This window comes from Neolamprologus multifasciatus, chromosome 7 (assembly GCF_963576455.1).
Source record: "Neolamprologus multifasciatus chromosome 7, fNeoMul1.2, whole genome shotgun sequence".
NCBI classification, from domain to species: Eukaryota; Metazoa; Chordata; class Actinopteri; order Cichliformes; family Cichlidae; genus Neolamprologus; species Neolamprologus multifasciatus.
The window spans coordinates 57,115,168-57,141,486 of NC_140445.1; the positions used below are offsets into that span (position 1 = coordinate 57,115,168).

The 26,319-nt window shown below is 43.4% G+C and overlaps 2 protein-coding genes across 5 annotated transcripts; one reads left to right on the forward strand and one right to left on the reverse strand.

The window, feature by feature from the left end:
• Positions 1-1,159: 1,159 nt before the first annotated feature.
• gtf3c6 (general transcription factor IIIC, polypeptide 6, alpha) lies at positions 1,160-9,345 on the reverse strand. 4 transcript variants are annotated; one of them, XM_085166140.1, is made up of 9 exons: positions 4,720-6,702; positions 3,148-3,297; positions 2,898-3,044; positions 2,789-2,822; positions 2,428-2,508; positions 2,269-2,332; positions 1,960-2,004; positions 1,750-1,857; positions 1,160-1,574 (listed from the first exon to the last, which is right to left on the reverse strand). In XM_085166140.1, the coding sequence occupies exons 1-9, from the start codon at positions 4,875-4,877 to the stop codon at positions 1,447-1,449; spliced, it is 915 nt and encodes a 304-aa protein (XP_085022266.1). In that variant the 5' UTR covers positions 4,878-6,702; the 3' UTR covers positions 1,160-1,446. The 4 variants fall into 4 exon arrangements, with proteins under 4 accessions (XP_085022266.1, XP_085022265.1, XP_085022267.1 ...); XM_085166139.1 differs by having other exon boundaries at positions 1,160-1,577; positions 4,720-5,641; XM_085166141.1 differs by lacking the exon at positions 4,720-6,702 and having other exon boundaries at positions 1,160-1,577; positions 3,148-3,790.
• Positions 8,173-26,056, forward strand: LOC146515607 (zinc finger homeobox protein 3-like). Its single transcript, XM_085166133.1, has 11 exons — positions 8,173-8,738; positions 11,509-13,216; positions 13,305-13,843; positions 14,013-14,226; positions 14,879-14,986; positions 15,106-15,242; positions 15,416-15,526; positions 17,088-17,250; positions 17,364-22,108; positions 22,197-22,862; positions 22,962-26,056. Exons 2-11 carry the CDS (start codon positions 11,545-11,547, stop codon positions 23,076-23,078), a joined length of 8,472 nt encoding a protein of 2,823 aa, XP_085022259.1. The 5' UTR covers positions 8,173-8,738; positions 11,509-11,544; the 3' UTR covers positions 23,079-26,056.
• The last annotated feature ends 263 nt before the right edge of the window (positions 26,057-26,319 follow it).

Here is a 26,319-nt window from a genome sequence, read left to right on the forward strand (position 1 = left end):
CATAAAAGAAGCAGTCACATAAACAAGCACAAGTAAACAGAAGTCGGGTTTTTTTTTTTGGCTTTTTTATTTGTTTAAAAAAATAAACAATTTTTTACAATTATACAATCCACAATTATAAACTTGCAAATTGTAGCCAAAAAGAAATGAAAAAGAACAAAATGCAATAAGGCCTGCAATTACAAAAAAAACAACAACAAAAAAACAAAAACTCAACCCAGTGAGAGCAACTATTTAATCAAAAAATGAAACCACTAATTTTTACCACTATATATTGTCATCAGAGTATCCAACTATCCATTTTTTCTCCACTTTTTGGAAACAGGGTTGTGGGATGCTTGAGCATATCCCAGTTTATAATGGAGGCCAGAGACTCCGTGGAGAGTTCACGAGTGCATCACAAAGCCAACAGACAACCATTCAAACTTGCATTCAAACCTACAGCCAATTAGGATCACCTAACCTACACTTTGGATGGTGGGAGAAAACCGGAGTACCTGGTTAGAACCCACACAGACAGAAAGATTCAAACATAGGACCTTCTTGCTGTGAAGCAACAGTGCTCTTCCAACCCTTAGTGCCATCCAAATAGTAGATTTGATCAGAAATATGAAAGCCATTATATTTTAAGTCATATACCCCTCTGAATTCTTTATATGTTTATGTAGCTCATTAGAGAAATAGCCATTTATACTGCCTGTTTTGTCTTCCTTTGCTCAGGAATTTTCATTATTGTAAATTCCTGAGCTGAGTGGGTCTGACCCAGTATCTATATATATATGTGTCCATCCTATAAAGATGTGTTGAGAATTAATATACATGACAACCTATGACTCGGGGTGGCTGTAGCAGGTCAGCCACTAATCAGAAGGTCGGTGGTTCGATCCCAGGCTGCCTCCTGGCTGCATATCCTTGGGCAAGATACTAACCCCATATTTGCCTACTGGTGGTGGTCAGAGGGCCCGGTGGCGCCTGTGTCCGGCAGCCTCGCCTCTGTCAGTGCGCCCCAGGGTGGCTGTGGCTACAATGTAGCTTGCCATCGCCAGTGTGTGAATGCGTGTGTGAATGGGTGAATGACTGAATGTAGTGTAAAGCGCTTTGGGGTCCTTAAGGACTAGAAAAGCGCTATACAAATGCAGGCCATTTACCATGCAGGCCATTTACAAATTCTGTTTTTTTATTCGGGTGTGATTTAACTACATTCATGTTTTGCATAAAACATTTAACAACTTATGCATGACATTTGCCGACATAGAGGCTCAGTATAAAAGAGGCAACATACACATTGTGTAAAAATAACAGTAATTCAAACATGTCTCCTGGTTAGCTCTCAAGTGTAATCTAACTGGCATGAGTTTGTTTTTCTTACAGAGTCTCTCAGAGCCATAAAAATTAAAGTGTTTTATGTAACAATGGGAGCTTATGACACAGCAAAGTCTATATATCTCAGCCAACTGCTGAGTTATCCAAATCTGCATTGTCCCCATCTTTTTCTGTCTTGTCGCGCAGGTTAACATTTTCTCCTTGACTGGATTCACAGGTTGTGTCCATCTGTTTCCCACCATCACAGCTTCCTGCTGGGAAAACACAGACAGCCATATTTGGGTTTTTAGCATTGATTCTTTATCAAACTGCAGATAAAACTGCAGGTTGTGCTGATTAACTCCTAAAAGTATACAGAGTTGTATCAACAATGTTAGACGTGATCATCTATGTTTCACTGCACTGAATTTGGGCAATCAGGCTGACCTGCGCTTGCTTCACCCTCTTTCTTCTCTGTGAGAAAGATTCGTTGCATTTTCAGTTTCTTCGCTGTGTGGCATAAGTACTTCAGATCTAGACCACCAACTAGTTTTCCTGCAGACAAAAACAAACAAATTTTAAAAAAAAACAAAAACAAAAAAACCCCAACTTAAGTACTTAAGTAAAACCACTGAAAAAGTTGTAGTAAATTGGTACCTTTTCCTGGTGTCTCCTCAAACAGCACACAAGTTCCCAAAGCATCTTTAAAGAGGCAAAGATAACAAAGATAAAAAAAAAAAACACAACAAAAAACTTCACAGACAATCAGCCAGTGGCACCCACATGCTCATCTATTAATGGCTTATATTTCCAGACCAAACAATCTGTAATAGTTAATCAGATATCAGGTTAGAAATGTCTCTTTGGAACTAAGAAAGGACATCAACATGAATAAGTATCCTCACAGGATGCAAACACAGCAGGTACAAGCAGTTTGAATCTTTTTCATTTTGCAAGATTTCTCACCTTCATATTCTCCTGCAAACACATACGGTCCAACTTGCATCATGGGTCTGTCGCTGTCAATGTCCTTACACACAAAAGAGAAAAGTAGATTTATGAAGCTACACTGGAAGCAATTAGGCTTCTCTTTTCTCGGTACAACAGAATATGCTTCAAACTCACCAGTATCTTGCATGTGCCCCCACTCTTGGTCAGAAAGTCATTGTTGATTATACCAGAGAGCTCCACAACAACAATCTGCTCCTAAACAGAGCAAAATTATTGATGCTTTAGAAAACATAAAAGTGCATTAGAAAGACAGACTCACCAGAGAGTTATTTTTCTTTACGTGTTCGTGTTAATTATCAAATACAAAAACACACAAAAGTCAAATTATCTGGTGTGATGATTGTCCCTTAAACCAGCACTTGGGAAATGTTACGCTATCAAACTGCTCTGTATCCTCGTGCAGTTGAGCTAATGCGGTAGCTTCAGGGGGGCTACATCGAATGGGAACTACTAGTAAATTGGTGGCATTTCATACCTCCTCTTCCCATTCGTCGTCCATGCTCAAATTCCTGTAGTGAAAAAAATATTGTAGGTTATAATTTATATGTAATTAACAAAATATATCGAGCTAAACCGCTACTCACTGGCTTAGTAATGTTTTGACAATTTCCGCGAATGTACGGTGGCCGAGAAGAGCCTTTCCAGTGTGTTTTGCCGGGTAGCGCTCAGTTACAAGTCCGTCCATCGAGGGGCGGTGTTGCTCAGTTTTGCAGGTACATTTTAGAGCGGAGCTATTTAATGAGAACTGGAAATTTAATGATCAGGACTTAAATCTGTCTGTTTGTCTGTGTCTTCTGTCGACAGCTGAGAACTCTGAATCTAAATATTGGCTACCTGTAGGCATACTCATGACCTCCATCTGCCATTAGTGTTATTAATGCCCTCCTGTTTTGAGGCCATGGTCGACATGGTGATGAGATGAGATCAGGTGAGATGAGATGGAATAAGATGATACATTTTATTGATCCCCAAGGGGAAATCCATCTGTCAAAGACAGGGGCGTAAAAAAATGAAAAGAAGCTCAGATCTCACACATATTCAAAAGCATAAAAGAAACAGTCACACAAACAAACACAGTTAAATTAAGAATAAAAGTGGAGCGATATTAAGAACTAAATGAAACACTGTAGGTTTGTGACATCAACAAATGCTGCAACCCCTCAGGAAAAACATGAGCATCTCAGTGTTTTTAGGTTAGTGTGCAGAAGTGAATGGAGGCATACTAATACAAACGCTTCAGAGGCAAACATCGAGCTGAAAGTGTGCTGTCCAAAATCATTTATATGATTAAAGTAAGAAATATAAAAATGCTCAGAAACTGCACCTAATGGCCATATTAATTTGCGGACTGTGCTCAGTTGGAAAAGGACAAATGCTCACCAGTGGAACCACGAAGCCTGAAAGCTGAAATGTTGTTGTTTTTTTAACACATCTGCCATTCAGTTGACTCTGACTTCTTTTGTATATTTTTGTCCTTAAAATCCTCACCTGGATTTAATTTTGTTGTAACATAATCATAATGAATATTATATGTATTTGACAACTACAATACATTGGACGTGTCTGAAATATATAACAATATTTAATAGCCAAAAAGGGGAAAAAATGATACTCATTGATCTCTATGGGAAAATCTCTTTTTCCTGGCTACCCTCTGCTCTGGGGTCAGAGATCAGGGTCAGCTGAGGGTCAGCATTATCGATGCTGGTTGGGTTTCATCATTCCACTTAGGGTGTCTAAAGAGAACTTATTTTTTTCTCACAGAGTCCTCCATTTTAACTCCTTGTGCCTATATACTATCAAAACAGCTGCAGAAAATAGAAAAATGTGAAATAAATTTGTGCAAATCTACTCAATTAACTATAAGTGACTAATAGCTCCTTACACATTAGCAATATTAGGTCATTATTTAGGTAAATACATTTTTGAATTTTGTTTTTCACAAATCCTCTTCCACTAAAAGCCAGGTTAACATCGACTAAGAGAAGTGTAGTAATTGTTAACTTGTTTTAAGTCGGCACATCGGCTGGTGTTGGGGAATTAATAGTAGATTTAGGGAATCTTAGGAAGTCTGGGGATTAGATATCCTACTATATTTAATCGCACAGAAACTTCACCCCTGCAAAATCCTTATTTTTAATTTTTGTTTGCATTTATCATCTATACTGATTTACTCTGGAAGAAAATGATTAAGTTTGTTCAGGTCTGTTGTAGTAATACAAAACTAACAATTTATTGTGAGGCCTATTTTATTACTGTAACATTTTGTAGCAGAAAAATGTTTTTTGTAAGTTGCTGAGAAATACAATTTTTCTCAACAATATCCATCCAAGTTTCATGAATCTGATCAAGTCTCTTTTTAGTGAAGTTGTTCACGCACCAAGAGTGTTTTCCGTCTATAAATACCTGTGCAACTGGAAAGGAGACTGAAGCTGGCTGAACCTCACCCTTAGAGAGAAAAAAACAACAACATTTTGAATCAAAATCAGGCAAAGCAAATTAAAGCGGGGTGGGGGGTGCAAATCTCCCATGTGCCTTCTCCCTCCCCGTTTCTGGCCTATCATCTATCTCTGGACCATGGTAGGGGTTGTCATGTCGACCAGCCTACTAGTTACTATGACAACGGCTCAAGGGGAAGCTCTTGCTAGGGAGGTTATTGCCTCCTTGGGGATGTAAGAAGGACAGGGGGAATGTGAGCGCAGACAAAGAGACACCAAAAAAGGCAGGAGTGAAAGGTGAGGTCAAGCCAGAGTGTGTTGACTAGAAGTGTGTCTGCATATGAGGCAGTTTACATTTATAATCCCACAGTACGGGACAGAGTGCGTGAAGGACTAAATCAGTGTTGTCCCACTGAGCCTTTGGATGTAGTACAAAGTTTCCTCTCTCTTGGAAGAGGCCCGAGCCTGTCCATACATGATGCATTACACTTCCTTCTCAGTGCCATACCCTGGGGCAGAAAGGGGCGGAGGTAAGTGAGGGAGTGACATTAAGGACCCTCCAAGGTGTCAGATGGGTCCCCAGCTTCCCCCCATATTTTGTCATATAAATGTCATAAAGACAAGTTTGGAGTTGTGGAGCTTTTGCTGTTCCTTCTGCCTGGGGGGTATCACAATGGTTAATTGCCCCATTAGTACTGACAGGGTAAATTGGTGGAAAGGCTAACTATATATTACAGTGAAAACAACAAACCCCTGGCATACACCTGAGGGCATGGAAAGCTTGGCACATTTAACATTACAGCTTGTGCATACTTGAGTGTTTAGGCAAAAGATGGGATGAGTGTGAATTTTGAATGTACAATCACACCAGCTTTAATACTGGTAAAATATTACAACTCTACACTTATATCTATGGAAATGAACTCAGTGGCTGTCACAGAGAGCGGCGCTGCTTTCGTCTGTGCTGAATCGACGTACGTTCAAACCGATGAGGAAAAATATTCTATTCTATTTTTTTCTATTTAAAAAACCTTTTAGATGAGGATCGCTGTTGAGGTGGATTGTGCCCAAAAGCATACAGACATGTTCTCCTCACACCGAGACAGAAAATGTGTTCGCCCGCCTTTCTGTTTTAATGAAAAACACTTGCAAATTCAATGCAAATGAAAATCTATATTGATAAGCAATACCAGTAATAACAAAGGTCATTTGAAGGCCTTGGAGTCATTACACAAGTCTAAGGTTTGGGTAATTTGACTAAATTCAAATGGGCTATGTATCTGAAAATGTCAGGGAAACATATTTCCCTTGTATGTTTTGTTCTTACAGGTTACTCTGTTACATTTATAAGAAACAAACATCTGACAAACTAAAATCAGTAAAAACATGAACGTGTATGAGCAAACAGAAACATTTCCAAACAGCATATAGCCACATTGCAAAAGCTCCAATTAACATTTTATATTTGCTGTTATTTAAACCTTTTACACATATTCGTCTCTCTCTCTCTCTCTCTCTCTCTCTCTCTCTCTCTCTCTCTCTCTCACACACACACACACACACACACACACACACACACAGAGCAGACAATGTCTGGCCTAACGTTATGAAATGATAAAATGGTATACTGTCACGAACAAATTGCAGAAAATCCATGCTGGCACTAAAACAACTGATCTTCCATCCATGTTCTTCCGCTTATCCGATTTTGCTGGAGCTCATTCCAGCTGTGATAGGGTGAGAGGCGGACTTCACGTTGGACAAGTCGCCAGTCTATTCAGGGCCAACAGATAAAGAGACAACAATTCACACCTGCGATCAATTTAGAATCACTAGTTAACCTAACACGCATGTTATTAACCACGGAGACACGAGGGGAACATGCAAACCACACATAAAAAGGCCCCAGCAGGTCGGTGGATTCAAACCCAGGACCTTCACGCTGTGAGGCCACGATGCACACCACCGTCCCATCCACACACAGCAGATCAGTCTCTGTTTTTTTTCTATTTTATATATATATATATATATATATATATATATATATATATATATATATATATATATATATATATATATATATTACTTTAGTCTTTCATAGTGGCCTCTGCCACACGTCTTTTTTCAGGTTTTCGAGATTTTCATAAACAATTACCAGATGTACCAAACGAATGCCATTTTTTTTAAAGCAACGTCTTAAGTGACCAATCGAGGACAACCAAGAGAATCAAAAATAAAATGTCAGTGCACTTAAATCTAACACAGGTAGAAAAAATAATTGTAAAAAAATTAATATTCATGACTTTCCTATTCCGATATAACCTAATAGTGCGGTTGCTTCACGCAACAGTGAGCTGACAGAAACCTATATTAATTTAAGCTTCTGTGGAAATTCAATCAAATATGAGAATCTACAGACTGTTTTATATATGGACTTTTTTGCAGGAAGACTAACGTTTGTGGGAAAAAATATGTACAATTGTAAAATAAGGTCGAGATCAGCTCTGACAAACAAAGCTCAGAAAAGAAATAAAAGGGAAGAAAATAGATGCTATGGATCTTAAATTTAAATGCGGTGTTCACCTTTTAAAATATGGACGATCGACAGATTGCACATCCAGCGTGAAATTCACAATAGTATTATCATAACAATAGATTTCGGTGGCGAGGATGGACGGCCGGAGAGGAAACAAAACCCTGCTTGGCTAAAGGTCTTCTGTGATTCTGTGACAGCAATGGATGCAATAATTTAGCTTTAGCCTAAATATATATATTTTTGACTTTTTCCAGAGAATTTTATTTCCCAGTAACATCAAGCCAGTGTGCCAAACTCGAGTCCACTGCTTCGACTAACCTGATCAATCCAAAAAAAGAAAAGAATGAAATACCTTATTTCTCAGCCTATATCCAACCATATAATAGTTTTTTTTTCTTTTTTGACCTAAGTATACATTTTAGATCTCTTCAAAGCCTTCAGTTTTTCACAGTTTTTAACTTTTACGAGCCAAATGATCGCAAACAGATTTAGTAAAATAGTGTAATTTAGGTGCATGACATTATGCATACGTTTGGGCGTCTAACCTGTGCTTTATCAGGCACAAAATGTCAACAAGATATCTCTAAAACAATCCTCGAGGGCCTTTTGGTGTGTTTGTACCAGTCTTCACAGTGAAGCACAGTGACAGCGTCGCGTTTTGCGGCAGGTTTTCCATTTTTGCACATTCGTAAAAAACGTCTGGATTTAATGTTTTTTGTTGATGTGGATTTTAGTTCGCCGTTTTTATACTTTACAGCATTCCGATGTGTGTTTTGGTAGAATTACATATTAAAAAAAATTCTGCAAAACTGTTTCCTTTCTAGATATTTTAAATAGGTGGATTTGTTTCTTAGAATCCATCTAAATGGATACGCCTATTGGAATTTCCAGCAGCGATACACTAGTATAGAATAAAATGTAATGTTTCGGCTGTAATCTCATACTTTTAAAAAATATTTTCCTCTTCTCGTCTTCTCCTTGCGTCCCCGGCAGCCTCTCCCCCCTCCCTCCGTCCTTCCTCCCTCTCGCTTCTCTCTCGCGGAATCCTATTGATCCAAACGGGCTAATTAGCGGTGTCTGCGCAATTACGCACATGCGCACTGGGCGTAATCTCAGCCATTTTTTGAAGGAAACTAATTAGCAGGAATAAAGAGCCAAGTGTTTTTCCTCCCACAGTGATCAGAACTCATTCTACCTCTGGAGCTCGCACAAACCCCTCCGTCCCCCCATCTTCTGTTTACTACAGCCTATATGTAGCTTTAATTACACTGTTGTTTGGTAACAACTTGGACCCCGCTGCTCTCTCTCCCTCTCCCCATTTTTTTCTCCTCCTGGCTCCGTAAAAACGCAGATGATCATTCATAAGGAATGAGTGGACTCTCTGCGCGATTGTTTTCTGGACTACTACACATTCAGCGTGCGGAGCTTTGTACCAGAGTCGCTGCAGAAATGTAAGTGTGTCATTTGTTTACGATGTTAAAGGGAGCTGGAGGGACGCGACTCGGCGGTGGGGAGGAGGGGATGTTTGGTCAGTGTAGCCTCTAATTCTCACAAATCGAGCTTTTGTGCGTTAGGTCACCTGTTACTGGTTACTGATCACTCTCCGTTTTTGATGAATCGGGCTAGGATACACTGTAAACAAAGGCTGAAGTAGTGTGGGAGCTGATGGTTGGTCAGTGGCTTGACAACACAGAGACGGGGAGTGAACTATTCAAGCCACTGCCCCTGTATTCTCCCAACAGCCCGGCTACTGTGGTCCCAGATTAATGCTAAAATACCAGTGCTTTTACCTTAAGACTGCGAGGAGGTCGTTGGCTTATGGTCCACCGAGTCTTCACGTATAAAAATCAGTATTTGTCCATATCCAACTGTGTTTATCCAGGTCCCACACGGGCAGACAAAAGGCATTTTCCTAAAGTATTGCTTCACAACTCTTCTCTCTGCCTGTTTCTCTCTCCTTCTCACACCCCTGCTCTCTCTTCTCCCTTGTAACACACACAAGCACACACTCGTGCATCCACCCACACCCACACACCAGTCTAGGGAATCCGGGAATACACTTTTTGTTGTATATTTGCACATGATTTTTATGTTGGAACTTCTGTTGTATCTAACAGATAATAACAAATGCGCCACTGGTATCTCAATATTAAAAAACAACTACAGCAATAGGCCTGTGCATGTTGGATTTCAGGTGTTACATGTGTGCTTAATTGACATCACCACAATTAGCAGCACAAAAAGAGGTACAGGCATATTAACAGACAGAGATGCACACACATGTGCACAGACAGACAGACACACACACTGTTAAATGATGGCTTCCCGCACTTGATCGATGAAGAGCCAGGAATGCTTGTATAAATAGTTACATTGCCGATAGACCCAGGTTATTGATTGCAGTGTAAATGAAAATCTTTATCAGATTAGAGACTGTTCTCAGCTGCTGGCAGGCCTGCTTGGTCCCTCAGCATTCTCTGGCAGGACAGTGGACAGCAGCAGTGGGCAAGGGTCTGTGGCCTGTGACATAAACACAGTACATTAAAGCACTATCAGGGTGCCGATATGAGCCATATATCTTAAAGCTGCAGAGAGGGGGAGGGGGTGGCTACAGGAATGAGAGAGAGAAAAGGGGTGTTTAAGGAGGAGGAAGAGGGGGTTGGTTGGTTGAAGGAGAAGGTGAAAGGGTAGATTAAGGTCTCTCCTTGATTAAAAAAGGTCAGTAATGAGATTGTGGGACACACACAGGCTAACAGAGATGTATCTGTCTTAGATGGCATTCATCTGTCATTCAGAAACTGACGAGGGGAGAGAACCCATCCATTTTTAAGGAAGTATCTATAGTGATACGTTTTTATATAAAGTGAATTAGATTCATTGTGAAATTTTATTGCTCTTTTTTATTTTATTAATTTATCTTAAAGTATGATAGAACGTTATAGGCCAGTACTAGCTTTATTTCAAAGTAATAATTACAAAAGTAAAGTCTTAAATATGTAGATTTAATAAGCTGTAATAAACTGTTTGAAGTATTCATTTTTCAGACATGCCTCTGCTGTAGATTACAAATGAATAATAAAGCTTCAATTTAATAAAAGCAGGGATTTATTATTTATTACCCTCTAGTATTTATGTGCCTGGGTATTTCTGTAGCAACAGAGCTTACAGGGGGTGGAAGCAATATAACAGACCCAGACTGTGAATAAGTCAAAATAAAATCCACGGCAATGCAACACCACAAGTAAAAACTGCTTCGAAAGTGACCACAGATTAGAATTTTTTTTTCTTCACAAATTAGAATTAATACGGAAAAAAAGAAAAAGATTCAAGTACATATTTAGCTGTGTTCACTTCTTGTTTTTGTACTTGATGTGCAAAGTGTGTTCTCAGTGTAAAATTCGCTTGTGTGCTAGACGATGATCCCGTATCCTCATATTATTTGTGTCCTAGTGTGTGCAGCAGAAGATACAGAGACTGATACACAGGCTTTTAAATGTGTTCTTTTATCTGCTTTTATCTAAGTGTGGCAATTTAGACAAAGCCCTTTAGCTCAGAAGCATTCAGTTCTTTATTTAATCCTATCCCCTGAGGAATATTATAGACCTCCTGCGTAGCCTTTACCCGCATTCCTCTACCTAGTTTAGCGCTTGTGCTATTGATTTTCCCATTAAGGGCTAACGCTAACCCCTGGGTAACCAGCCTCTGGATTGCGCACTGTGAAGGCTCTATCGAACAGATGCTATCCAGGGACCCTAATCAATGCGTCCACTGTTATGCAATAATATGGTAAATGGTAAATGGCCTGTATTTATATAGCGCTTTTACTAGTCCCTAAGGACCCCAAAGCGCTTTACATATCCAGTCATCCACCCATTCACACACTGGTGATGGCAAGCTACATTGTAGCCACAGCCACCCTGGGGCGCACTGACAGAGGCGAGGCTGCCGGACACTGGCGCCACCGGGCCCTCTGACCACCACCAGTAGGCAACGGGTGAAGTGTCTTGCCCAAGGACACAACGACCGAGACTGTCCAAGTCGGGGCTCGAACCGGCAACCTTCCGATTACAAGCCGAACTCCCAACTCTTGAGCCACGATCGCCCCGATAATATTTACATGACATATGTTGTTCATTTTCTCCTCTCTTTTTTTTTATTTCACTCTTCTGTCTCTGTCTGTCCCGCTCTCTTCTTCTCTTCATCTGTAACTGAAACACACAGGTGGGGTAATGATGTGTGGCAGCTGTAGCCTCTGGTATGGACAGCGGTGAGGGAGGAGGAGGGGATGGAGGGGGAGGAGAGGAGAGAGATGCTGACCTCAGTCCCCAGGCTTTATCTCTTCCTCTCCTGACCCTGGCAGTCATTCCTGAGCAGGGGTCATCCTCTCATACCTCAGCCATGGCCCCTACCAAAGAGCCCCTGACCCTGCCTCAGCAGGAGGAGGAGGGCACAGAGCGGTCCCAGGCTAGAGAAGAGACCCAGGGAGGAGAGCAGAAAGAAGGAGGGCGACATTCACGGGAAAATGGAGTGCGTCAAAGGCAGGGGATGAAGGAAGACTTCGGGGAGGGATATTTGTCAGGGCAAAACAAGGAAGAAGGGGAGGTGCTTGTAGGTATAGGAGAGGCATCAGTTACAGGGGGCCTCCCAGCAGCCCTCAACAGAAGAGGCAGAAAGGAGGAGAAGGAAGAGGAGGAGGCCATCTCAAACCAAAGCCAAACCAAATCCAAATGTTCTTTATTACCTCAACAGAGCCAGCACAGCTCTTCTTCCAGCACTGCAAAGGCCAGTGGCACACTCGACAGCAAAATAGCCGCCTCTCCAAAGCCCTCTCCCACTCCTTCCCCCTCTCCAAAGCCCTCCCCCTTTTTTCCCATTTCTCCAAAGCACTTCAGTTGTCCGTCCTCCTCTTCTGCCGTGCTGAGCGAGACAGAGGTAAAAGACATTAAGGGAAATCAGGGCTGGATTTCTGGGTTTCCTCAGAGCTTTAGATCCCAGCAGTCTTCTCTGGCTTTTCCACTGGCAGGTACAGAGCCTGCCAGTACACCTGCTGAGGATGATGGTCTGGCAGGGGTTCCTCATTCTTCCATTTCCAATGGAGATGGTGCCAAAGCTCCAGAACCAAATGACAGCCAGCTAGACACCGAGGTGGATGATGAGAGAGACAAAGAAAGAGAACAGAAAGAAGCTGTCCTTAAAAACCACAACCAAGACCTCTCTCCTACTTCACTGACTGGTCACATGACTATAATGCACTCACGTAATTCCTGCAAAACCCTGAAATGCCCCAAATGTAACTGGCACTACAAGTCTCAGCATACGCTGCAAGTCCACATGAAGGAAAAACATCCAGAGACGGGAGGCCAGTGTGTGTGTGGCACATCTGAGGGAAAGTGTGTGTGTGGTGGTTCAACACGAGGTGTGTGTGTATACTGCAGGTCGGGGAAACCCCATCCGCGTTTAGCCCGGGGTGAAACCTACGCCTGCGGCTACAAACCCTACCGCTGTGAGGTGTGTGACTATGCTACCTCATCGAAAGGCAACCTCAGCATACACATGCAGTCAGACAAACACCTTAATAATGTTCAAAGTGGGGGAAACTTGAACGGCCACATGCACACTTCTCATATTACTAACAGCAGCAGCTCCTCCAATGGTCACGAAGTGGATGAGCAGCCATACAGCAAGCTGACACTCTCTATCCCCGCACCTACTGCCCAGCCTGCCAAGCTCACTCCACCTGCACACTCCCACTCTCATGGTAAGCGGTGGCGATGCGACGTGTGCGACTATGAGACCAGCATTGCCCGCAACCTGCGCATACACACCACCAGCGAGAAACACACACATAACATGCTACGGCTCCAGAGAGGTTACTATCTGTCTCACTGCAGGAGCCTTGCCCCACAGCTTAAACACCTGCAAAACACAGGTGAGTGATGCGTCACAACTGTCACTGTTATCCAGCATTGAAGTTTCAAAATGTGTAAATTGTAATTTGTGCTTTCTCTCTGCCGCAGGTGCCGAGCTTTCACTGAACATGCGGCTGACCAGTCAACAAGTCGCAGAACAGCCAGTTACCCTTGGGTCTACATTGACTCCATCTCCCTCCCCTTCCCCGTCTCCCCCTCCAGCTCCATCTCTGTCCCCCACTGGACCCCTTTCCCAGGGTGTCTTCCAATGCCTTGTCTGCTCCTGCTTTTCGTCCGACAGCTTAGAGTCTGTGGAGCAGCACCTGAATGCTCCCCGTTCCTTGCCCCAGTCTGAGTGGTGCTCCCTAGTTGCCGGTGGTTGCCACTGCAGGCTGTGTGGTTACACCACCCCGCTGAGGGCTAACTTCTCCTTACACTGTCAGACCGACAGACACCGCACCCGCTACCAGCTTGCTGCTCACCTCCAGGAGGGGGGAGACAGGGGTCAGGAGGGGGCTGCCCTCATTGCTAAGGGCAACACCATCCAGCTGAGGTGCAACCTGTGTGACTACGTGACCAGCAGCTTGGAGAAGCTCAGAGGGCATTCCCTCAGTTCACACCACGAGGCGAGCGTCCGGGTTTACAGAGTAAGTACACAAAACCACACCTTGTCATACTCCAAAACAAAAACCCTTGTGTCTTAGGAATGGCAAGCTACACTTTAAGTATGAAGTGTAATGTTATTAAAAAAGATTGAGGAACCTTTGCGAGCTCATAATATTGTTTTGCTTTGTCTCCTTTTCACTATGTTATTAGTTCCTGCAGCAGTATGATGGTGAGGTCGATGGAGGTTCGTGGCTGTTCCATTGTCTTCTATGCAACCACTCCTCCTCTTCTAAACTCCAAGTACTGAAACACAGTCAAACCCTTACCCATCAACAGCGGGAAGGGCTACTACAGCTGCAGCCAATGGGTGGAGAGGAGCTGGCAGCCATTTTTACCATTAGGAAGAGCCCTGATGGTGTCACGGGTGAGAATATGAACTGTGTGTGGGTGTATTCTAATTCATGTTTCATGTGGTTGCTGACACCGGAGAGCGGACTCGGGATTAAGATGAAAAGAGCGAGAAAATGAGTAATGGCTTTTGCTGAGATATTGATCAAGCAAAGTGATTAGTCGATACACATCCTTGTTATATCCCCAATCACCCCTGACAACAGCTAACTAGCACCTGCTAATCAATGGACCAATGCAAATCCCCAGGACGAGAACTGTGGGAGGCAGAGGCTAGCGCCTACTCTGCAGCCACATGCAAGATAAAACAATAATATGCTGTCTGGAGTGTGCATCTAAAATGACTAGTCCAACACTTTATTTGTAAATTTAATCTATCCGATGATTTGCCTCTGTGTAGATTAAGACTTATTGAGATGAACCGATGTGTTGTAAGTCCATATTACCCTTACTCCACCTCTGAGGAGAATCTAATGTAGAATCAATACTTGATCAATAGTGTATGGAGGCAAGCAAAAAGAATGAAGTGTGCCCCACTGAAATTGCTCTTTTTGAATGATGTTACCTAGCGAATAATATAAACTACAATTAGCTTGATAGTTTGCAGGAACATAAAGTATGAAGCACTGTGTTTGTAGGACATAATTACTTGTCTTGTTGTCTCCCAGGAGAGCTCAGTGAAGACATGGAAACTTCCAGCGAGTCCTGCTCTGGTCCTTTGGACACAACCAAAGACACATGTAACTTGGGGGCAAAGAAGATTTCTGCAGAGACGGGTATTGCTGCTCATATCAGTTCTACAGCATACTAATTGTTAAACATGATGCTAGTTTGACAATGTATTTTGTTGTAATTATAAATCTGGGTATATCTTCATATTCATTTTTACTTTTAGAAAAAAATAGAGTGGAGGAAGGAGAAAAGAAGGAGTCAGTGCCCTCAGTCAAGCGTCCGTCATCTGGATGCGCGGAAATGGAAAACACCATCTTAACCAAACGCCCTAGAACACACCAGCAAAATGAGAACCAGCAGGTGAGCAGTTGACACACTTTTAAATTATTCAAATATGAATAAGTGAATACAGAATGTACCGCTGGACATAACAAATTAGAAGCCCGCGCATTTCCTTGCGTGATCTGTGCCACCTTCAGATTCACACTTCTCTCCCTTCTATATTTTTCTCCCTTCTCTTTCCTCTCTTTCAGACTGTCCAGTGCCCTTTGTGCCAGGTTAAACTCCCATACACCCAACTTCGACAGCACCTCACACATGTGCACAGTGTGGCGCAGGACTGTGTAGACAAGCTCATCAGCACAGTAAGTGCATGCAACTGTGTATTTGCTGTATTTGCGTTTGTCGGGAAGCAAAAGAAAATGTGAGGGCAAGCGATGGGGGATGGGGCAGAGTGAAATGTAGGGAGACAATTCCATTAAGAAGGCACCAGAGAGAAAGGCAACGCTTTTTTTTTAATGCATGTTTAAGTAGCTCCCCGCTATCATCTTTGATGCAGCCGTGCATTCTGTGTGTATGTGTATGCGCGTCTCTTAGAGTGGAAGAGAGAGGGTTTGACTGAGTGAGTGAGGGAAAAGCCAGTCTTTCTATAATGCATGTTTAAGTAGCCCTCTATTACCAGAAGTGCAGTCAAGCTAAAAAGGGGCCCCCATGCTTTTTACTGTGTCTCTCCAACTAACAATGATCGGTCATCTATCCACATCACCATCCGCCATCTCCTTGGCCTGTATGCTAAGTGGCCTTTGTCTCTTGCTCTCTTCCCTCCACTTCACTGACTGCTTTTCACCCTTTTTCCCCTCTGCTGCCCTCCCTCCCTCCCCCCTCCAGCTACTCCTATCATTCCTATTCTGCAATTTCTGGCGTTGCCCCTCCCTTTCTGTCTCTCCCAAGCTCTCTCTCAATTTCTTATGCGTTACCCCTCCCTCACTCACTGTCTTTCTCCAAAGCAGTTTTTTTTTGTTCATTGCCCCATACTTCCTCCCTCCCTCTCCCTGCTCGCTCTTTTTCATATCCTACACCCCTTAGTCTCCCCCTAGTCCTCCCTCCTTCCTTCCCCTCCTACCCCTCCCTCACTCTCTCTGATAGTAATTGAGGTTCATTAATTCAGACTGAGGTGATGATGGCCATTATGTACCTTGCTTTCCAATTACGCTCTCTAGATTAAGCCTGACCTTCAGTTTTCTCTGCAGTGTGTGTGTGTGTGTGTGTGTGTGTGTGTGTGTGTGTGCGCGCGTGCGTGTGTGTGTGTGTGTGCAGTTGTTCTTCCCTTTTGCTCTTATGAAGCTGTTATGCAGAGAAAACTCTTGTCATGTAAATCTCATCTTTAGCTGTCTGTCCTTTCCTTTGGGTGGCTAGCTGTTCGGGTAGATATAGTATTTGCTCTTATTGCTTGAAGCTGTGGGGACGGAGGTTTTCTATATGAAGAATGATTTTAAATAAATTCATTATTCAGCTCAGTAAAGTTTTATTAAACCCTTGGGGCATGTTGGAGGGCGTCGCATGAACTGAAGGGCAGACCCACATATCTCAACCATGTATACTTATTAAGAAATTGATGTGCCTTGCTGCTTAGACTGCTGTGCAGGCAGGTGCAAGATGTAACGATACACTTTAATGTTTTATGATATCAGTAAGGGGAGTGCAGGCACTCTGTGTTTATACATCTTGAGATTTGCTTGCTATTATCCTCTACAATTAAGCATGTTTTATTCATAATGTAGGATTAGGAAAACATTGGGAATACCCCAGCTTTCTTTTATTCCGAATTGGTGAAACAAACCTTAGCGAGAATAAATTTAACAAAGGAAAAAAAAAAGAAAAAACCAAAACCAAAACTGACAGCCCGTTACATTTTCTTTCTTCCAGGTCGCAACACCCATGGAACAACCGCAGCCTCAGCTGGAGACAGAACTACAGGCAGATTCTCTCACAGATGATATTCAGAAAAATAAAACCACCAAGAATAGCAATGCAAATAGCTCCCATGCTGCAGATTCCTGCGCTTCAACCAATTCTCAGAAAAACAAAGGTTGGTGTAAAGTGCCAAACTGATACCAGTTTACTAATTAAAGACGCAACAATAGCACACCATGCTACTTTTATTTGCCCTGCTCACAGCCATTATATCTGTACATTTTATAGGCATTTCAGTGGAGAGCACTGAGGGAGACGTAGCCGCACCCAAAGATGTCACAGCTCTTCTCACCCCACCCCTAGAAGACAACATCACTCACCCTTCCAATGGCAGATTGGCTCCCCAATCCCCGACTCAGATCCCCCCCTCCTCGCCTCCCACCTCACCACCCGGTGACCCCCCTCCCCTTTCTGATCGTCATGGTTACCGGTTCCGTTGCAGCAGGTGCAGCTTGGCGTTCCCCACTCAGGAGAAGCTCCAGCTGCATTGGCAGTACCATGCCATGAGGGCGGCGACAGAGTGCCCCCTCTGTTCTAGACAATGCCGCAGTCAGGAGGCCTTGCAGAGACACATGCAGAACACGCACTCACAGCTGGACAGCACACAGGGACAGAATACGCTATGGCCACCTCATACTGTGCAATACACGGAGAATAACAAGAATTCAGCTCAACAAGATTTTAGTTTATCACCCCAAGTTGGTCAAGAAGCAGGAGAGGGAGAGGATGAAGACATAGATGAAGGAGTAATAAGCATGGAGGGAAAAGATGAACAAAAAGATGTTAAAAATAAGGAGAAAGGCATGGTTTCTGAAGTGGATGGAGGTGAGGAGGATTTAACTGAGCCAGAGAAAGGGCCACATGAGGAGATCTTATCAGAACTTGGTTCCAGCTCTCTTGTAAAAAAGAGCTCTAACCCCACAATGGACCGTTATCTGGATCCATCCAGGCCCTATAAGTGCACCACATGTTCTGAATCTTTTACTCAGAAAACAATCCTTCTGGTCCATTATAACTCCGTGTCCCATCTCCACCGGGCCAGACGAGCCCTGCAGGAAACTGGCACTAGTGTTGCTGCTCCAGAGGCTCCCCGCGGCCCAGATCCTAGACCATACCGCTGCCGATTGTGTGGAGTGGGCTATAGCCAGAGTTCCACACTGGATATACACCTTCGATCAGTCCTTCATCAGACTAGAGCTCGTGCCGCTCAGAATCCCACATCACAGACGCCTGCATCTACTGTAGCTGTTCCACAGTCTGTCCCCACTACAGCTACTCAGGCCGCTACCACTAGAGAAGAAGCACTGAAGAGTTTGCCTTTCACCAAGAGGCCAGATGGCATGAGCTCGTCAAATTCTTCATTAGCTGGTTCTGGCTTAGTAGCTGACGCACAGCCGATCCTGTCCAACCCAACAGAAAGCCCGCAGGCTAAAAAGCGAGTGTCAGATCTTCTAGCTTCAAGAAACCAGCTAATGCTAATACAACAGCAGCAGATAGCCCAGGCACAGGTCCAAGCTCAGTTACAGCAGCACACAGCTTTGCTCCAGTCTCAAGTTATGCAGCACCTTCCCTTAGGGCCAGAGAATCTCCTTAAACAACACTTCTCCCTGACCCCAGACAATTTGCTTTCTCTTCAGCAGCAACTTCTTCTGCCCTTTTACATGTCTGGAGAAATGAAGCTCAACCCAGAGTTCATTGTTGGTAGCCCAGAATGTAGCCACTTGATATCTGCCAGCTCTATCCTGAAAGAGCAGGTTAAGACAGAGGCTAAAAGGGAGACTCAAACAGATGAGAAACAAACCCAGAAACAAAGTTCAAGTTCAGTTAATACCCAACCAAAGGATCTTTCACAGTGTGAAGCAAAGGTTGATGCAGTCTTCAGTGACCCCCCTACTAACCAGACAGAAAAAGAAAACAGCAATTCTAGTTTTGAGAAAGAAAAACGAGAAATGCATGCTCCTGTTGTTAAAAATGAGAGTCGGGAGGAGGAAGCCGTTTCCTCCTCATTTCATCTTCTTGGATTGCAGTGTCCTCCTCCCAGAGTGCCCTATGCTGCTGTGAATGGGGAGCCTCTCAGGGCCCTTCTGCAGAGTTATGGCTATGAGTTAGCACTGCAGTATATACAGAGTAGACACAAGCACCAGCAGCAGACAGCCACTCAAAAAATACCAGATAAGCAAGAGTTTTCTGATATAAACAAGATTGAAGTATGCTCAGAAGAGGCAAGAGATCTATTTTGTAAACTACAGGCTGGAAAGATTGAGGGCTGTGATAAAGGAGTGGAAGGCAATGGAAACATAGAAAGGTTGATAGAAGAGAAAAGTGAGAACCGAGGCAAAGAATCGACTAACAAAGAGAAGAAATGCTGTGAAAGAGGGAAGAAGTGTAGAGACTGTGGCAAGTTCTTTTCAGATGCATTGATTTTAAAAAGCCACCAGGAGTATATTCACAGAATGCTGTTCCCCACTGCTGTCCTGGAGAGGTTTTCCAGAGAATACAGGCTTCAGTATGACCAGATGTACCCACTTACACAACCTAAATCTGAAGAGGATTCAGCTGTTTGTGCCCAAGTTCCACCTCCAGCTCCAGCTCCTGCTTCAGTTGCATGCTCAGAATCAGAACAAGCACCAGAACCAATGAAGGCTGAAGTTAAAACCCTTGAATCTTCACCAGGTTCAGAACCCATGAATAAAGCAGATTCTACAGCTTCAGACCTAACAGTAACTGCCCCTTCAGCTTCTCCTGCTTCTCCTGGTCAACCTCTAGATTTTTCACAGCGCGAGACACCCATCCAGATCTCAAGCACACCTGCTGCCCCTATTTCCCAGAACACTCCGCCTTTACCTCTTCCCTTACCCAAAATACCTATGCTCCCTCTTTCCTTGCCTCAACTTTCTATACCACCACTACCCCTACCAAAGCTTCCTCTACCACCAATTCCTTTTCCCATGGAGCTACCGCTCCTCCCTCCTGTTGTGATGCAGTCTGTGGCTCTTCAGCCCCAGCCTTGGTTAGACTCGAGTGTAAACCCTGAGCTGGCAAAACTCTACCAGTCTCAGCTTAACCCTGCACTGCTGGGGCAACAACCACAGCTTAGCCCAGCTTTGTTAGCTCAGCAGTCACAGCTGAGCCCAGCTTTGTTAGGTCAGCCTCCACAGCTCAATCCTGCATTGCTTGGCCAACCATCCCAACCCAGCCCTATCCAAGCAGGACAGCAAAGTCAAGTCAGCCCAACAATACCTGAACAGCAGCAGGGGAAGAGAACCCGAACACGCATCTCTGAAGAACAACTAGCTGTTCTAAAGAAACACTTCAATATTAACAGTCTCCCTAATGATGAAGAGATCAACAAGATGTCTGCTTCGTCCGGTCTGCCTCACAAAGTCATCAAACACTGGTTCCGCAACACCTTATTTAAAGAGCGCCAGCGAGACAAGGATTCTCCTTATAATTTTAATAACCCCCCAACCACAGCCCTGGAGGACTCCAGAGAGGATATAGCACAAAACCAGTCTCTGGCGCTTTCCCCATGTTCACTGTCCCCTGGGTTCCCACACAACGCTTCCCCACAGCCTCAAACAACAGACCTGCTTAGAGGAGAACACCATAGGGGCCGACGCTCTTCACGAACCCGCTTTACGGAGCAGCAGCTGGAAACCTTGCAGGGGGTGTTTGAGGCCACTCCCTACCCCAGAGAGGAAGAATATGACAGGTTGTCTGCTCTGTTATCTCTCCCTAACAGGGTCATCGTTGTGTGGTTCCAAAATGCCAGGCAGAGAGCCCGCAAAACTCAAGACCGAGGCACTGATGATGGATTAGAGGTGAAGAGCCAGCTTGACAACATACACAAGCAGCGAAATGGCTGCTATCAGAATGATGATAATAATCAGGATAATAGCTGTGAGGATGAAGGACAAGGTGACTCTCAGAATGAAAACTCCATGGATCTGACGTATGAGTATTACACCCAACCTGACTCACCTGCCCTTGATTCTTCTACTCACTGCACAGAAAGTGAGCATCCTGTAGCCAAAGGTGAACCGACACCTGCTCAAAAGAAGCAAGAAGATAAAATAAGTTCACCTCGAACTAACATAAATACAGCAACTGATAATACTGAAAAAAGAATTTCAGATGCAGAAATCCAGCTTAAAGAAACTATTCCAGCCATGAAAACAGGGTTTTCTCTACAAGCCGAGACCAAATTGCCAACAGAAGGTACTCTAGAAAGATCCCAGACTCTTGCTACTTCCTCTTCACAGAAAACAGTACACACTACATCTCATCCAGACCAGGTGAATACACACAACCCTCCTTCAGATCAAGCTGTTGAAAAGGCGCCTGAGACATCACCCAGCCTCCCTTCTGCTCTAGAGTCTGAAACAAGTCACACTGATACTGCAGCTTGCCCATCCACTGAAACCCATCAGCAAACACAGCTCCAAACCCAGGCTCAATTCCAGTGCAATCTTTGTCCAGCATCCTTGCCATCATTCCAGCTGTGGCAGGAACATCAGACCAGACACCTCCTAGCAGCTCAATCCCAGGTGCAACTCCTCCACTCCAGCTTCACAGACCGAACCATGCCTTATATGATGCTTCACCCCAACCATACCTTAATGGCGAGCCAAATGCTTTCCCAGATACACTCAAATCCCACACTTCCCATGATTTCGCACTTAAACAGCATACAAATGAAGAACACACTCTCTGATCACTCTAGTAACACACTTACAAATCCCCTGACAACCATAAAGCAGGGTACAGCGCATATATCAGAGACCGGTTTTGAGGGCCAAAGGGGCAGCAGAGAGGTCGAGGAGGAGCACAGAAGAGATAAACGTCAGAGAACCACCATCACTCCAGAACAACTTGAAGTGTTGTATCAGCGCTACAGCTTGGATTCTAACCCCACCAGAGGAGTCCTCGAAAGCATTGCACGCGATGTTGGTCTCACGAGACGAGTGGTTCAGGTACTGAATAGATGAGAAGACAGAGATGATAATTTTGTGGTGTTGGTTCAGCTGAATTTTAAAGCACATGTCTTCCTTCCTTTCACAGGTTTGGTTTCAGAATACCAGAGCGAGAGAGAGAAAAGGGCAGTTCCGGTCAATGGGGCCAGGATCCAGTTTCAGCTTGGGTTTGAATCACTTGCGATGCCCATTCTGCAGGGCTCTCTTCAAGGTGAAAAGTGCTCTAGATGCACACATGAGGTCACGCCACTGGGCAGAGGCTGAAAGAGCAGGCTTCAACTTAACAATGAACAATGGATCCAGTGGGCAGTCTGGGATGGCTATGTCTGTCATGGACAGACCAGGTCCATCGATATCCTCCAGCCCAATCCCAAACCACGGCCATGTCATCAGCAACCGAGAGTCAAGTATGAAGTTACCCCTAACTACTTTGCCTTCAACCACTCATCTAAACAACCCCGAGGAGGATGATGACTATGAGGAAGATGATGAGGAATACCCGTGTGAGGAGGGTTCCAGTATGGCTGACCAAGGGTCTCTTAGTCCTGAAGGATCTGTGGGTCCAAGCTCAGACTGGGGTGAGACACAAACTTTGCAGCAGCACCACCATCAACAACAGCAGCGCCAAAGGACACAGATGAGCCACTTCCAGTTACTCCAGCTGAAAGACTTTTACAGAAGCCATCGCACACCCAACCGACAAGAGTGTGAGACACTGAGCCAAGAACTGGGTCTGCCTCACCGTGTGGTGCAGGTAATTGTTTTTAAGTATTTAAAATAAAAAAAGAGGAAAAATCTTTAAAATGATATTTGATGATTGTTGACATTTGTTTTGTTTAAATATTCGTTGTAGGTTTGGTTCCAAAATGCCAGAGCTAAGGAGAAGAGGGCCAGGAGCCTGAGCTCTGACTCTGCTGAGAGGGAGAATGCTGAGCTCTCGGCGGGAACAGGGGAGAGAGACAGAGCTTAGAGAGGCGGACTGTTTCCTTCAACTACGTTCGCACCAAAACCCCTCCTGCAGTTGCCATCTTACTCCAAACAAACACTATGTCCAGTTGCTGCCATCCCTCTAACACGAACGCCCCAAAGAAGCCGAGTTGCAGTGGCCCAAAGACAAACTCTCTCAGCTAAAAGTAGGAGAGAGCACAAACCACGTCCTGTCAACCACAGCTTTCCAGTCTTCATTTTTTCCTTCAACTCTTGCCCAAGTCTGTTCTTTCTAAAAAGAGCTTCTCTCCTTATTCAGTCAGACACCTTACTACAACCAAACTCCACCTTGATAAAAACCAACCAGATGCCACAGAGGCCAAAGAGCATTCTCAAAGTATGTGACCTCACTGCCCAGCTAGACCTGCAGTCTACCTCTCAGTCTGCACGACAGACTCACAGTGGGCCCTCCACCAGACCAGTGCTAGATGACTAGCTGTGTAGCATGTAGTGCCAGTCTGTACGAGGCTGGAACAAAAAAAATGTCAAAGAGATTTTAGTGTAAATAGAGAGCTCCAAAAAATAAACTTGAAGAAAAAACGGTTAGAAGTGGAAGAAGAAAAAGAAGAGGAAAAAAAACTGAACTGTATCCTTGAAATACACAGGGATATTAGCATAGAGCTTTTGTAAAGACTGACTCAGATTCCAAAGCTCATAACCAAAATTTTACATGTCTGTGGATTTCGTTTGAACACGTTTGTTTTCAATAACAAACTGCAGAGCTGACGTCTGTACGGTGAAGGGGTGAGATCTGCAGCTGGCATAGGTAAGCCGAGTACCAATAGACTGACCCGGTGCTAGAATGCAGCTTCACCCTCCAAAAGCCAATGATGAGTCTTCTGTTGTACATGTACTCCTTCTATGTTCCTTTAGTGGATAACAGCCCAAATAGCACAGAAAGTAAAGGCCAGTTTGTCCCAAAAGGGACAAACTATTTTTTTATAGCACTCAACCATTAAACTGTATATGAAAACTTTAACCAAACTCGAATTTACGTTGTGTGTGTTTAGTCATAGTTTCTTAATATAAATCTTATGGATTGAGATAAACTGTCTTGCTTCGATATAATAGTGTCATGATTATGAAAAGATTATGACAGCTTTGATATGTTCAGGCGAGGTGACTTACTGCCTTTCCGTTCTATTTGAATATACCAATGGCTTACCAATGTTATGTGATTAATGTAAAGCTTTCTATGCTCAGGTCAACAGCTCAACATGGCTCTGCTTCAAATGTGATCTTAATACTGGACTTTTCTGTTTTTAAAACAGAAGAGACACGGTTTAACCATGGACTAAGTATTAAAGGATATCTTTAAAAAAAAGAAAGAAAAAAAAACATCTCTGTATTTCAAAGATCTGAGCTTTTCACCTCTGAGTAATAGATTGTTACAAAAAAAAAAAAAGAACCTTATTGAAACTAAAGTGTTTAATAGCGTGAGGGGTAAATGTACAGTATTTAGCTTTTGTATGGTTGACTCGAGACTTCATTGGATGTTTGAGACATGGCTCTCTTTTCCACTTACAGAAAGAGAGCTACTGCGCAAAGCTGAGAAAAAACTTCGGATGTTATTGATGTTATTTTTGTACACTTAATTTATTTTCCCTCCTTTTCTCCCTCCCCACCTACCCACTTTCCGCTTTTTCTCACTACCTTTCTTCCTCTGTTCATTTGCAACCAGTCCTTATTCTATCTGTAATAATGATAATATAACAATAATAGCTAAACAATAATTAATGCTTTAAGACAAAAATCCAAAGACGTGATAATACTTTAACCATATGACCTACAAAAAAATAAGCGCTACTGTTTACTTGACGATGTATTGCTGTTTTTAAAGAAGGAAGGAGTCCCTGTATCTAAGCTACTGTTTTCTGCCTCTCATAAGCACACTGGAGACTGTAACCAAAACCCCAAACTAGAGCCATGGCAGTCTGTAATATAGCGGTTGAAGAGTTTTACTTCTCTTGAGAAATGTTGCAGTTTATTTTTCTTTTATACCATAGTGTTGAACTTCAGCCCTTAAGGATGTCCAGTTTGCTGCTAATGTACTGTAGTTTCTAACGATACTGTAGAAAGATGCATGCTCTGATCGCTTTACCACTAGGCTTTAATGACTACAAACTGTAATGATACCTGTGATGCTGTTGATAAACTGCTCCTCTTTTATTCTGTTCAGAAACAAATGGATATGTGGGGCTCAATTCCATCAAGTTTTTTTTTTACAGTATCATAATAATTACCCTTTCTCAGAAAACAGAAATGGCTTTCGTAATATCAGAATTTTTTTTTTTTATTTCTATTTTTTATGTTAAAGCTTCCAGTCTGAGAGAAACCCTCCGGGGACATTTACTTCTCAATGCTTAAGGAGATACTGCAGTTCTTTGAAGGAGTTCAGCCCCAAACCCTCTACTGGTTGATGTCTTTCTGTGTTGCAATGTCTCTTGTTCGTTTGTCCAGCTTAAACAGCTTTGCTAAACTCAGACTGACATCACAGCCGACTTTCCAAAGGATGTGGACTGACTAACTCTGTCATGTTTCGTTCTTAACTAACCAATGTTTACGACAATACCAATGAGCTTTCTTCTGTACAGAAATGTGCATTCCAAATACCACAAAGGCAGTTTTTTTTTAAAAAATATACTGATTATTTCAGATTTAATTTCTCTCGTATTCTCTTGATCTTAGTGACTGTAAGATGTACATATTGGAGTACTCTATGGTGAAGAGACTCTGTTATCCTTACTGTAGGTAAAACAGTTCTTTTCATTTTTTTTTTCTGGATATGTTGTTGCCATAGTGATGACCAAAAAGATACCTGTGATGTGCACCTGTCCTTATGTCCTGCTCCAGTGGTTTAGTGTGTCTCTATACTCCCCCTACCCCAGTTGTGCTGGTGTGTGTTTCTCTTCCTTTCCCTCCCCGTACTCCACTGAGCTAAATAAAGTCTGCTTTGGTGCACGCTCTGGTCTCATCCCTTTGGTGTAGCCGAGAGAAGCCATTTTGTGAATGTTGTGGTATGCGAGGGTGTCTGCTTGTTACATGCGTGTTTCATATTCCAGGTTGTATGTTCGGCGGCGGTGTGTGTCTGGCTTGGGAGGCTTTTGATGTGCAACCGTGTGTGCGTAACACGGCCAAGTGTGGAAGGCGTTTGGTGAATGGAGCCATGACCTCTGGGGTCACTTCATTAATTACATCTGTGACATTCAGCCAGATGAGTTTCC

What these genes read in the sequence shown, in the direction of transcription:
- gtf3c6 (XM_085166139.1), bottom strand. Translation starts at nt 4,877, where the DNA reads ATGATAGGCCAGAAACGGGGAGGGAGAAGGCACATGGGAGATTTGCAC. An exon ending in GGTCATGAGTATGCCTACAG is followed by an intron (nt 3,045 to 3,147) that starts GTAGCCAATATT and finishes CTCATTAAATAG; the next exon opens with CTCCGCTCTAAAATGTACCT. An exon ending in TGAGGAGACACCAGGAAAAG is followed by an intron (nt 1,858 to 1,959) that starts GTACCAATTTAC and finishes TTTTGTCTGCAG; the next exon opens with GAAAACTAGTTGGTGGTCTA.
- LOC146515607 (XM_085166133.1), top strand. Translation starts at nt 11,545, where the DNA reads ATGGACAGCGGTGAGGGAGGAGGAGGGGATGGAGGGGGAGGAGAGGAG. An exon ending in CGAGCGTCCGGGTTTACAGA is followed by an intron (nt 13,844 to 14,012) that starts GTAAGTACACAA and finishes CTATGTTATTAG; the next exon opens with TTCCTGCAGCAGTATGATGG. An exon ending in AGCAAAATGAGAACCAGCAG is followed by an intron (nt 15,243 to 15,415) that starts GTGAGCAGTTGA and finishes CCTCTCTTTCAG; the next exon opens with ACTGTCCAGTGCCCTTTGTG.